This window comes from Sarcophilus harrisii, chromosome 2 (genome assembly GCF_902635505.1).
Source record: "Sarcophilus harrisii chromosome 2, mSarHar1.11, whole genome shotgun sequence".
Lineage (NCBI taxonomy): Eukaryota > Metazoa > Chordata > Mammalia > Dasyuromorphia > Dasyuridae > Sarcophilus > Sarcophilus harrisii.
This window is the reverse complement of record NC_045427.1, coordinates 586,864,617-586,878,379: the sequence shown is the minus strand read 5'-3', so window position 1 is coordinate 586,878,379 and position 13,763 is coordinate 586,864,617. Positions and strand designations below refer to the sequence as shown.

The 13,763-nt window shown below is 33.6% G+C and overlaps 1 protein-coding gene across 10 annotated transcripts in view; it reads right to left on the bottom strand.

Annotated features, from left to right (window-relative positions):
- Positions 1–13,763, bottom strand: part of EXOC6 (exocyst complex component 6) — a 202,081-nt gene that overhangs the window by 90,658 nt on the left and 97,660 nt on the right. For all 10 annotated transcript variants that reach the window (XM_031956071.1, XM_031956064.1, XM_031956065.1 and 7 more), the window contains exons 14-15: positions 13,426–13,531; positions 9,102–9,211 (exon numbers count right to left, since the gene is read on the bottom strand). In XM_031956071.1, coding sequence (XP_031811931.1) covers positions 9,102–9,211; positions 13,426–13,531 — 216 coding nt within the window. The remainder of the gene's footprint in view (positions 1–9,101; positions 9,212–13,425; positions 13,532–13,763) is intronic.

The window sequence follows — 13,763 nt, the reverse complement described above, 5'->3', positions numbered from 1 at the left end:
ATTCAAATACAGTGCAATATCTTGTCATATCTATTTTGATAACATTTTCTATACAGATGTCCTTTCTCTCTGCTCATACAACCATAACTCTAGTTCAAATCTTCATCACCTTTTCCGTGGGTAATTGAAACAGCTTTCTAACCAGCCACCTTGCCTCAGGTTTCTCCCTACTTCAAGCTATCCTCTACTTACCTTCCAAAGTGATAGTTCTAAAATATAGATTTGATGATGTCACCCCTCTGTTCAATTAGCTCCAGCAGCTCTATTTTACTTTTGGGATTAAATATAAACTTTCCTTTTTGTCATTTAAAGCTCTTCATGTGAAGGGATGAGGAAAAGAAGGAAAGAAGAGGATCAGCTGCAAAGCCATGATAGCAGAGTAACAGGAAAAACTACATTGAGTTCCTTCTCAAAAAAACTCCTCCCAACAGATCTGTAAAGTACACTAGACCAAATTCTGTTTGGGAAATCCAAGAAAAAAATCAGAGTGAGTTAATTTTCTAACCTAGTCAGCACAGGGAAAGAGAGAGGTCTATGGTCAATAGAGATAGGATCTGACTAAGAGTTAGCCATAAGCAACATTCCAGCACTCAGGGATGGTGCCCAAGGGCAAGATGAGGTTCCATATGCATACTAGGGAACCACAATCTCTTGCAAAGTATGGGAACAGATGCCAACTGGCAACTTTGTCACCCACTAATCAGTTTCAAGCTAGATCTAGGAAAAATGAGGAAAGGAACAATGTCCAGAGGAGACATTCTGGAGTAAAAAGAGATTGAGGGCTCTAGAAGAAGGGTACTTCTAAAGCAAGCAGTATCAGTGCAGCTTGGAACATAGAAGCTGACAGAAGTCTAAGGTTCCAACATCCTGCCTGCAGTAATAATGAGAGCAAGAATCCCAAAACTAAAGAAAGTTTTCAGTTCTGCCATTCTGAATCAGTAGCATTTTAGAGATGTCTGATAAGGGCTCAATTCCATGGCAGTTTGCAGTTGCTCAGACCCAAACCTAGGTCAGGAACTTGAAGAGATCAGACCAAAGAGGCAACAATCACACTCTGACCTGGATCAGACACTCAGCTTAAAATGTTCCAGAGATTCTGGAACAGTACAATACTCAACCCCGCCCCCACCACCAATAAAACAGCAATAAGGCCATCCCACACCTTTTCTTTGGAACTGCACAGAATCTGGCCCAAAAATCAAGTCCAAAGTCAGAAAATAGGCTGGAGAAATGAGCAAAGAAAGAAAGAATGCTATCATAAAAAGCTATTATAGTAGGAGATACACTAAAGCAGAAGAAAAGAATGACTCAAACATCTATAAGCAAAGCTTCAAAGAAAAATATAGTGTAAGCATAAGTTCAACTAGGATTCCTGCAAAAAATGATGCATGAGTTTTTCTTTTAAAGAGTCAACTATGTTTTTTTTAATAAATCAAATGAGTGTGTGAGGAAAAAATTGGAAAACAAATTAGAACTATTTAAGAAAAACTTTGAAAAGAATCAATAAGTTGGCACAAGACATACGAAACCTTGATCAAGCAGCAACCTCCCTGAAAAACAGAATGAATCAAATAAAAGCCAATGTTACTCAATAAGACAATAAAAAATATTAAAATAAAGTCAAAAGACTGAAAAAAATAAAAGATGTAAGATCAACAAAAAAACTGACCTAGGAAAAAGATTAACGAGAAAAAAATTAATAATCATCGAACTACTTGAAAGTTATGGACAAAAAAAGGAACCTGAATATCATATTTCAAAACTTAAAAGAAAACTGTCTGATTCCCATAGAACCAGAGGACAAAGTGGAAATAGAAAGAATTCAGTGGCCATCTCCTGAACAAAACCCCAAAATAAAATACCTAGGAACATTATAGCAAAAATCCAGAGCTTCCAAGTCAAAGAAAAAATATTACAAGCATCCAACAAGAAAGAATTCAAGTACTGAGGAGCCACAGTTAGAATTATATGTGACTTGGTATTCACTACTATAAAGTAGATTAAAATATGGTATTCCTGAAGACAAAGGACATAAGCCTACAACCAAAAATAACTTACTGAACAAAGCTTAGTACAATCCTACAGAGAGAAAAAATGGATTTTTAATGAAATAGAAGACTTCCAAGAACTTCTGATGAAAATACCAGAGGTTACTTAGGAGATTTTGAAGTTAAAACATAGAACTTAATAGAAACATTCAAAAGCAAATATGAATGAACAATGATAAAGGATTCCAAACTAGGATAAACTGCTTACATTCAAATATGAGAAAGGTACATGTCTCCTTTAAATCTCATCATCATCAATCTTAATAAGTCAAATACTAATGAGACAGAAAGCATAGAGTTTTAAATTTTTTAACTTAATAGCATTTTAGTTTTTCCAATTACATGTAAGCATAGTTTTCAACATTATCTCTAAGATTTTTAGCTCCAAATTTTTCTCCATCACTCCTTTCTGACTCCTTATCCCAAGACAGTAAGCAATCTGATACAGGTTACTTACCCCTCAAGACAGCAAGCAATTTGATATAAGTTATACATGCACAATCATGTTAAATATATTTTCACATTAGTTATATTGTGAAAGAAGTTTCAGAACAAAAGAAAAAAAACATGAGAAATAAAAAACAAAAAAACAAGTGAAAACATTGTGCTTCAATCTACATTCAGACTTCATAATTCTTTCCCTGGATGTAGATAGTATTTTCTATCATGTGTCTTTAGGAATCGTCTTAGATCATTGCATTGCTGAGAAGAGGAATCTCATCATCAAAATTGATCATCCACACAATATTATTATTATGTACAATGTTCTCCTAGTTCTGTTCACTCAGAATCAGTTCATGTAAATCTTTCTAGGTTTTTCTGAAATCTTCCTGCTCATCATTTCTTATAGAACAACAGCATAAAGAATGTTAGTTTCTGGGAATGAATGACAAGATCAAATGATTTTTTTTTTAAGTAGTGGGGAAAAACAGGCATATTTGTAGAAAGGAGCCAGTTCATTAAGAATGAAATTGAGAGAAAATGAGAACGATTATGAAGGCAAACTACAGAAGTCAAAAGAAAAAAAAGAACAGTGATACATGTGTAGACCTTGACTCTGACAAGGACAGCTCTCTGTCATAGGAGATTGAAGTAAAGGAGGAAATAACTCTTTCTAATATTTAAATGATTTGAAATAAAGAGGGAAGATAGAAAAATTCATGGAAAATAGACTATATTTCTTTTCAGTGAAGTATGAGGTTAAGATCCTCAGCTGAAAAGTAATAGGAAAGAGTGCCGTGGGATACTTGGAGAAAAATGAGGTTTGGTATAGCTGCTGTATCAAGTGGGACAGTATATCAGTTCAGAAGGAATAGTTTTTGCTAACTAAGAGGATGAGGTAGAGGGAGCACCATGGAAGACTTAAAGAGAGAATAAGCATTTGGATAGTACCTACTATGTGTCAGACACTGTGCTAAGCACTTTTTAACAAATATTATCTCATTTGAGCCTCACAATAACCCTGCAATGGAGATATTATCGTTATCCCCATTTTCAAGTTGAGATAAAGGCAAAGTTTGCAACTTGCCCAGGGTCACACAGCTGGAAAGTATATGAGATCACATTTGAACTCAGATTCTTCAAATTCCAATCCCAGTTTCTATCTATTGTGCCACAGCAGCCTCTAGCTGAAGAGAGAGATGAAGATGTTTGGAATAGTCAATACACAGGGTGGGGTATAGAATTAATCCAGGATGAATAAAGTGTTTGACCCAGCTGAAATTAAATTTATAGTGGGACCAATCATCACAATTTTTTTTTATTTTTTTTAAACTCTGTTTAGAAGCACGTGAATAGGAAGAAAGGAAAGAGATTATGGGAGCAAATCAAGGTTCAAGTTTGGCAAGTTGTGATCAGAGATCAGACAAAGGAAGGAGAGATTAAAAAGTAGTATGAAATGTAGAGTTGACTTTGCTGATGATATGATCGTATACTTAGAGAACCCCAGAGATTCTACTAAAAAGTTATTAGAAACAATTCACACCTTCAGCAAAGTTGCAGGATACAAAATAAAACCACAAAAGTCATCAGCATTCTTATATATCACTAACAAAACCCAACAGTTAGAGTTACAAAGAGAAATTCCATTTAACGTTAACTACTGATTGTATAAAATATTTAGGAATCTATCTGCCAAGGGAAAATCAGAAACTTTATGAGCAAAACTACAAAACACTTTCCACACAAATTAAGTCTGATTTAACCAACTGAAAAATATTAAATGCTCTTGGATAGGGTGAACAAATATAATAAAGATGACAATACTACCTAAACTAATCTATTTATTTAGTGCTATACCAATCAGACTCCCAAAAAACTATTTTAATGACCTAGAAAAAATAACAACAAAGTTCATATGGAAAAACAAAAGGTCAAGAATTTCAAGGGAATTAATGAAAAAAAAAATCAAATGAAGGTGGCCTAGCTGTACCAGATCTAAAATTATATTATAAAGCAGCGGTTACTAAAACCATCTGGTATTGGCTAAGAAATAGACTTGTTGATCAATGGAATAGGTTAGGTTCAAGGGACAGCCAATAACTTTAATAATCTAGTGTTTGACAAACCCAAAGACTCCAGTTTTTGGGATAAGAATGCGTTATTTGACAAAAATTGCTGGGAAAATTGGAAATTAGTATGGCAGAAACTAGGCATTGACCCACACTTAACACCGTACACCAAGATAAGGTCAAAATGGGTTCATGACCTAGGCATAAAGAATGAGATTATAAATAAATTGGAAGAGCATAGGATAGTTTACCTCTCAGACCTGTGGAAGAGGAAGGAATTTATGACCAAAGAAGAACTAGAGATCACATAATTGACAACAAAAATAGAAAATTTTGATTATATCAAATTGAAGTTTTTGTACAAACAAAACTAATGCAGACAAGATTAGAAGGGAAACAATAAACTGGGAAAACATTTTTACAGTCAAAGGTTCTGATAAAGACTTCATTTCCAAAATATATAGAGAATTGACTCTAATTTATAAGAAATCAAGCCATTCTCTAATTCATAAATGGTCAAAGGAGATGAGCAGACAATTCTCAAGACGAAGAAATTGAAACTATTTCTAGTCATATGAAAATATGCTCCAAATCATTATTAATCAGAGAAATGCAAATTAAGACAACTCTGAGATACCACTACATACCTGTCAGATTTTCTAGAATGACAGGGAAAGATAATGCAGAATGTTGGAGGGGATGTGGGAAAACAGGGACACTGATACATTGTTGGTGGAATTGTGAATACATGCAACCATTCTGGAGAGCGATTTGGAACTATGCTCAAAAAGTTATCAAACTGTGCATACCCTTTGATCCAGCAGTGTTTCTACTGGGCTTATACCCCAAAGAGATACTAAAGAAGGGAAAGGGACCTGTATGTACCAAAATATTTGTGGCAGCCCTGTTTGTAGTGGCCAGAAGCTGGAAAATGAATGGATGCCCATCAATTGGAGAATGGTTGAGTAAATTGTGGTATATGAATGTTATGGAATATTATTGTTCTGTAAGAAATGACCAGCAGGACGAATACAGAGAGGCTTGGCGAGACTTACATGAACTGATGCTGAGTGAAATGAGCAGAACCAGGAGATCATTATATACCTCAACAACAATACTATATGAGGATGTATCCTGATGGAAGTAGATTTCTTCGACAAAGAGAAGATCTAACTCAGTTTCAATTGATCAAGATTAGACAGAAGCAGCTACACTCAAAGAAAGAACACTAGAAAATGAATGTAAACTGCTTGCATTTTTATCTTTCTTCCCAGGTTATTTTTACCTTCTGAATCCAATTCTTCCTGTGCAACAAGAGAACTGTTCGGTTCTTCACACACATATTATATATCTAGGATACACTGTGACATATTTAACTTGTATAGGACTGCTTGCCATCTGGGGGAGGGGGTGAAGGGAGGGAGGGGAAAAGTCAGAACAGAAGTGAGTGCAAGGGATAATGTTGTAAAAAAAATTATCCAGGCATGGGCTCTATCAATAAAAAGTTATTTTAAAAAAAAAAAAGGAAGAAATGTAGAGTGGAATTGATTCAACAAGGACCTAAGGTGTGGAAGGGAAGAGAATGTAGCTAGAACAAAGATGGTGTTCTGAGAAAGAACTGAGGTGTAGGAACTGTATGATTAGGAAGGAGTCAGAAGGAACCTGAGACACTTGACATTCAGCTTCAGATACTTGGCCCTTGCTAGTTGTGTGACCCTGGACAAAGCACTTAACTCCAAAAAAAAAAAAAGTTATATATGACAATATATATGTTTAAAAATAAAGCTATATATGACAATTTTCAGTTTCATATGCAATCCTTTTTTTTGTTCTTTGCATATGGAAATGTTCAAGTTTTGTGTTCAAGTTCAGAACAAAAATTAATTTTTGAAAGAAAAAATTTAATTACTTAGTTAATACCATCTAATTCTAATAAGTTACATCAGATTCATAATACAAATAAATACTAGCAAATAAAGTATTCTACATTACAATTCTCTTTTGACATTCCATCACTGCATGGAAATAACCCTGGCTTTTCAAAGACCATTTCTTTGAGTCATTTTGTTTGACAACCAGCCCTCTCTCAGTTTAGAAATCTTACCAGATTTAATCACTAAGTGATTTTTTTTTGTCTTTCTATTTTGTTTTTGCAATATATTTATTATGGAATTCATTACGAAGAAAGCATGTATTAGTGACTAGAAAGTTGGTCTTAAAGGCAGGATATTTGGGGTTCAAATCCTACCTTTGATTCTATCTAATTGTGTGACTCCAAGAGAAAGTTACTTAGTAACTCAATGATCCAAAATGTAATGAAAAGTTGCTGATTTGTGTAAGTGATGAGATTACCACACCAGAAGCTCTTTATACTGATGAAATCAAAGGTACAAACCTCTGATATTGCCCAAATAAATATTGTGACACAGTGGGGATATAATCAGTACAAAGATGAAAGTGTGGATCCTTGAGGTAATGACATATAGAAATATATCATAGTTCAAAAGTATCAGAAATAGAGAAGGATCTAGATAGGTAAAAATCCAGATATTCTGGAGAGAAATTATTATTTCATTAGACAGAGAGGAAGCACCTTAGAGATCAAAGTTAGTTAATTATAAAACAAACTACTTCAGATATTAATCTTCTGTTCACTTGTTTATGCTGTTCCTTTGGCTTTAGGAATGTCTACAAAAATATTACTCAATATTCAAGATCCAGGTCAAGTCACACTCTCTTGAATGAAGTCTTTTATAACTATTTTAGCTGTTCTATTCTATATTAATCTCACCCTCCCCTGATCCCATACTATATCTTATGGGGAAAAGCATCAGGTGTTCATTTTATTATTTCATTCCTACTTAACATAGTACAAAGAATAAGAAATGAAAAAGTGATTTCCTGGAAAGCAATTTGTCCATTAGCTTTTAAAAAACAACCAGGTTTTCATTAAAAAGGAAGCAGAGTTAAATGACTTGCCCAAGGTCACACAACTAGTAGTATCCGAGGTTGGATTTTAATTCATCTTCCTGACTCCAGGCCCAACATAATACCCATTGAGCCACCTAAATTCCCTAATGTTATTAATTAAAAAGTATGATTTGTTAAGAAAGGATGTTGCAATGTAACTCATGCTGGATTTGGCAACACAAGATTTGAGTCAGAATCCTAACTTTGCTACATATTTTCAACATGGCCTTAATTAAGTCTTTTAAACTTAGTAAATTCAATTTCCTAAAGTCTGAAATGCAGGGTCTAGAAGACTAGGGGGTGGCCGAGATCCTTCTGGCTTTGAAAGCCTAAAATCTATCTGTTTTCACTGAGAAGACTGGCTGAGTTATATATAATCAAAGATACACAAGCACCATCTAGTGGTCAAATTCACCTGCTGCAGGTCCAAAGAGCATCCACAAGGTGTACAGAAAGAAAGGTTCAGCCATAATGGATTTTATCCCAGCCATGTTCCCTTCCCTATATTCAGGCCTTTTGTTAGGTCATTCTCTGCACATGAAATGCCTTGTGGCAAGTTTTTAACCTGAGTACAGTAAGCAAGGAGATAATATGAACAATATCTACAATGATGTAAATCGATAGATATACAAAAAAATCAAAAGTAACTTGCAAAATTAAAGGAATAAGCATTGCCTCAACATAAGAAATGAGAAAACATAAGAGCTATGAAAAGAAATTTCCCTCTACCACTTTGTAGAAATGATAGGTCCATGAGTGTAGAATACTGCATATATTTTCAGATTTTTTCCAATGTACTCATCAGTTTTGCCTATTATTTTTTTTCTTTTAAAAATATTCTTTGTTATATGGAAAGGTTCCCTAGGAGGAGAGAAAGGAAGGAATATAAAGGGAAACTGGGCCATATAAAAATAAAATATCAATATACTTTTATTTTTAAAAATATGTCCATGCATTTAACTTAACTGTACTTCATTGTTACAAATGGGGAGGGGTGTGTTAGGAAATAACAGTGATCTTTTTTAAATAGCATCCACAAAATGTTTTAAAACTGCAGTGTAAAAATATAAGAAACAGTGATTACAAGATAATGCCAACTTTTACAATCAACCTAACCATAGCTACCAAAAGTTATAAAAGTAAGCACAACTATTTGTATTAGTTGCTTGAAGAGATCTGTTTGCTATGAGAAGATCCTATCAAGAATGCTAGATTCCTAAAGATACAACCCCAAGGATAACTGAATTAGACAAATCTTTCCACCAAAGTAAGAGTTTTTTAAAGAACTCTAATCATGCAGTGAGAGACAGCAAGTATTGGTAGAGAGCCAGCCTTGCCACTTAAGAGCTAGGCAAAATAAGTGAACCTCTCAGTGCCCCAGGAACATACTAATCTGCACTGGTAGAGAAAAACCTTCACTAGAAGCTCCCTACACCAATAAAGTCACAAAATATATATAATAAAGTTTATATATTTGTGTATATATACATAACATGTATAAAGTCAAAAATCATAATCTTCCAGTGAAACAATCATAATAAACATTCATTTATTGTTCATTATTAACACTTACCTCCGATGAAGTGACTCCGAAAATTTAAGGCTTGCATAAATAAATTCTTTAACTTGAATATAAATATGAGGCACTGACTGAGACATTGGGAATTTCTTTGGGAAAGAGTGCTGTAGAAACAAAAACCAAAAAATTAATACTATTACTGAAATTTCAGAAATATTTAGGCATTTTTATTGCTTATTTGCCTCAAAAATCAAGATTGACATAATAACAATTTTAAATAATTATAAATAGCATCATCAAAATGAATTACCATTAAAATTATAAAGTATTTCAAAGTAAGTGATGTATATGTATACATATTTGCATATTTATGTATACATCTATGTATGTAAACACATACTATACAATTTGGCTTTTTCGGATCATTCCTTGCCAAAGCCTGTGGATTATTTTCCACTATCTTTTGCCTCTGCTCCTAGTCACAAGCTGCTAAACAGAGCTGGAGAAAATCATGAACTATACTGAATTCACTAGAACTTTAAGTTATATAATCTCAGTTGGGCTCTCATTGCAACAAGGCAGTCCTTTCATATCTTTCACATCCCCCCTCAAGTCTCCTAAGAGATATTTCCCCCATTCCTTGCCCTGTCAGGTAAGGATTTTGCTTCACACTTAAAAAAAAAAAAGTCCACTTGCCAAGAACTCCTTTTTCCTGTCTCAATTCAAATCTAGATATCTTCTCTTAATATTTCTGTCTTTACTTCTGTCTCACAGAGAGAAAACTCCTCCTTACCAAGGTAAACCTTGATTTACATGACATCTTGATTCCATTCCATCATCTTCTCTAGCAGATCTTCCCCTTTTTCATTTTCATTCTCATTACTCTTCAATCTCCATATATTGGCTTTCTCAGATACCTATAAAAATGCCCATGGTTTTCCCTATACTTAAAAAAATACCTCACTTGATCCCCAATCAATCCTCATCATTATCATTGTAGATTTTATTTTCATGGTGAAATTTTTTGAGAAAGTCATTTACAATCAGTGGCTTCATTTTTTTTTTTCACCCTAAACTTTCTATCCTCACCATTCAATTGAAATTGAATTGCCTTCCCTCAAGTTACCAATGATTTTTAAACTGCCAAATCTAATGGCTTTTTCACAATCTTCATCCTTCCTTACCTCTGTAAATCTGTCAATCACCCTCTTATGGATCCTCTCTTCTCCAGGTTTTAATGACAATCTACTCTTCTCCTAGCTTGACTCACATCATCAGATTGCTCCTCCTCAATCTCTTTTGTTGGATCTTCACCCAAACCACATCTCCTAAGTGCAAAGGCTTTGTTCTGGGCCCTCTTCTTTCAAACTCTATATTATATTGCTTAGTAATTTCATCAATTCCCATAGATTACATTATTATCTATATCCAGCCTTAACCTCTCTCCTGACATCCATTCACACACAATTGCCTTTGGACATTTCAAACTGGATGTCCCATAAATATCTTAAATTCATTATCTCCAAAACCAAACTCATTATCTTTTCCCCAAAACTACCTCCTCTTCAAAATTTCCCTATTACTGTCAAAGAAACTACTATCCTTTTCAGTCTTCCAGGCTCACATCTTCAGTGCTTATCCTCCATTCCCCACTCAAATTCACTTCACATACTCAATCTGTTGTCAAGTCTTGTCATGCCAATTTTCATGACTTCCTTATATATGACCCCTTGTTCTACTTACATATCACCCTTCTGGTGAAGGTCCACATAATCTCCTGCTTGGACTATTATAATATCCTTCCGGTTAGTTTTCCTGCCTCAATACTCTGTTCACTTCAGTCCACTTTCTACTCTGATGTTCCTAAAGCGCTGGAATTTTCTACTCAATAAATTCCAGTGGCTCCTGTATTCCTCTGAATCAAATTTAAAAATCCTCTGGATTTTCAACTCTTTCACAATCAGAGCCCTAACTTTCCAATCTTCTAAAATTTTAATTCTCTTCTACATATTCTATATATTTTATGATCCATACTGGTCTTTTGCTGTTTTCAAATGTGACACTTCAATTCCAGACACATTCACTGGTTTTCCCCATGCCTAGAAATGCTTTTTCTCCTCCCTCACTTCTGCCTGCTCTGATTTCCCTCAAAATTCAGTGCAAATATCATCTTCTGTAAGAAGCCTTTCTTTGTCTCCCTCAGAATCTTTCCTCTGAGATTACTTATCATTTACAATATATATATTTTATATTGAACTAGTTGTCTGAGTGTTGTTTCCCCTTTGTCTGCTCCTTTTTACTCATGATCAAGGGATTAGAGCAGTAGTAGAAGAAAAATTATACCCTCCCACAGTAGAGAGTAAATTCTTACATTTATCGTTCAATAAATTTGTATTACACATGCCAACATACAAAACTAATTCGAGGCTACAAATCTCTGACCATGAGACCCCAAGTGCAAAGTCTCCAACTAGTTCCAGAGTATCCTTCAGGGAATCTCCCTACCAGAGTAGGTCTATTTCAAGCTCTATTCTACTAATCCATATAAGCCAATTTAGGAAGCTTTATCAATATCACAATTCACATGAGAATTTCTAGATTCTTTTCTGATGACTTCTCAACAAAAGATACTATTACTCTATCAACTATTCCCCATATCATATCAAAAATGAAATAGTAGGAATTTGGTACTGCTAAGAACACAAAATCATATCTTTCTTTAAAAAAAAAAAAACTCAGTAAAGAAAGATGTTATATTTTAAAAGAAGGTTAAAGGAATAGTGACCAGTATAGAGATAAGTAACTTCAACATATACTTAAAAATTAGTAAATTCTGTTTATAAGAGAAAAGAAGCAAAGGAAGCAAAGAAAAAAGTTTTATTAAAGTTCTAGTCATCACCATCAAACAACTGTGGGGAGATAGCATTACAGATAATGTTTTTAACTTTCTCATGACTTACCAAGAAACACTGAGAGAAGTAAATTAATACTTATTATAATACTATGATTTCTGGTTTTTTTAATAAATGATATTTTATTTTTTAAAACTTTTTTTTTTTAAGTTTTGAGTCCCAAATTCTATTCTTCCCCTCTTCCTAAAATGATAAGAATCAGATATATGTTATACATGTGCAATCATGTAAAAGATTTCCATATTAATTATTTTTATAAGAAGGCTCAAATAAAAGAAAAATTAAAGTAAAATTAGCATGTTTCAGTCAGTATTCAAACAATATTAGACCTTAATCCAATCTGTGGTCCCAATGAGGAAAATCTACTGAGTTTGGTTATGAATAAGCAAGTTTAGTGAATTTTCCCACTATATGTATGTCTGATTAAAAACTGTACCCTCACATCTGGAAATGATTGCACATCTTAACAAAGTCCACCTTTTTTGGTTGTTTGTGTGTTTTTTGCTGAGGCAATTGGGGTTAAATGACTTGCCCAGAGTCACACAGGTAGGAAGCATTAAGTGTCTAAGACCAGATTTGAACTCAGGTCGTTCTGACTTCAGGGTTGGTGTTCTATCCACTGGGCCACCTAGCTGCCACAAGTCCACCTTATTTTTCTCTGCATACATTCTCTCACTGAGACCTTGTGACTACATTTTCCTTCGTGTGTGTGACACTGGACCTGTATAATTGAATCTGTCCATGTTGTCAGACACTATGTTTGTATGTGTGCACATGTGTTCTCGCACTTTCATTTTTGTCTGCTTATTGTACTGCATACCAGCTTCCCAAGTACAATTTTCTTGAATTTCCCAACACAATCTAACCCAAAATATGAGGCCACATAAAACACTTATATATATAAAAAAGAACTTTAAATTGTTCAATTTAACAATTGATGCAATTGCAAGGAATAAAGCATGTTACTATCTTGGGGTATCTTATATGTCAGCTAATGAAAGACATATAATAAATAGGATAATAATTTAACTAAAAAAACAGATGAATCACCAAGATCAAAGTAACTAAAACCCAACTTATTTAAGTAACTTCTTTTTAGCATGTATTTTTCTATTGGACACTTCTTCTAGAGCAAAAATGTAGTAATGTGCATTAAGGATAGAGATATTCATTCCTTAATTTATTTATTAAAATATTTATCAATTATCTTTATATGCATAGCAATATCAAGGAAACAATGAAATATTAACACATAGCCTTATCTTCAAAGAGTTCATAATATATAAATATGCTATCAAAGTGATGGATCTATTTTGCATAAATCTTCATATAAATTCCCAATTCAGGAAATAGAAATGCTCCAGATTCAGAAGACTTTGTTTTATTTTCAATTGTACTTTAAATTTTATGGCATAATCACATGAATTTATTTTAATAAAACTCCTATAAAAGAAATTAGCTCTTACCTTTTCAAGGTCTGGATCTTGGAAGGGAAACTTACTAATGATTATTTTGTATTCTTCTTCATTTGCTACTGGAATGGGACTACAATTATCTTCTTCAAAAATTTCCCTGTTTAAAAAGAGAATAAAAAGTGAAAGCACACTTTTCAATGATATAGAAAAATTAATATAGAACTATAACCAAGTTATTTTATTTCCATTCAAAAATGTCTGACTTTTTCATCTCAGAATTCTCAACCACCAAATTCTTAAACTTTATTCATCAATCCCTTTACTTAACATCTTCACTTTATATCCTATTTGGAGCAAATATTACAATGAATACTAAATTAGGATACAGA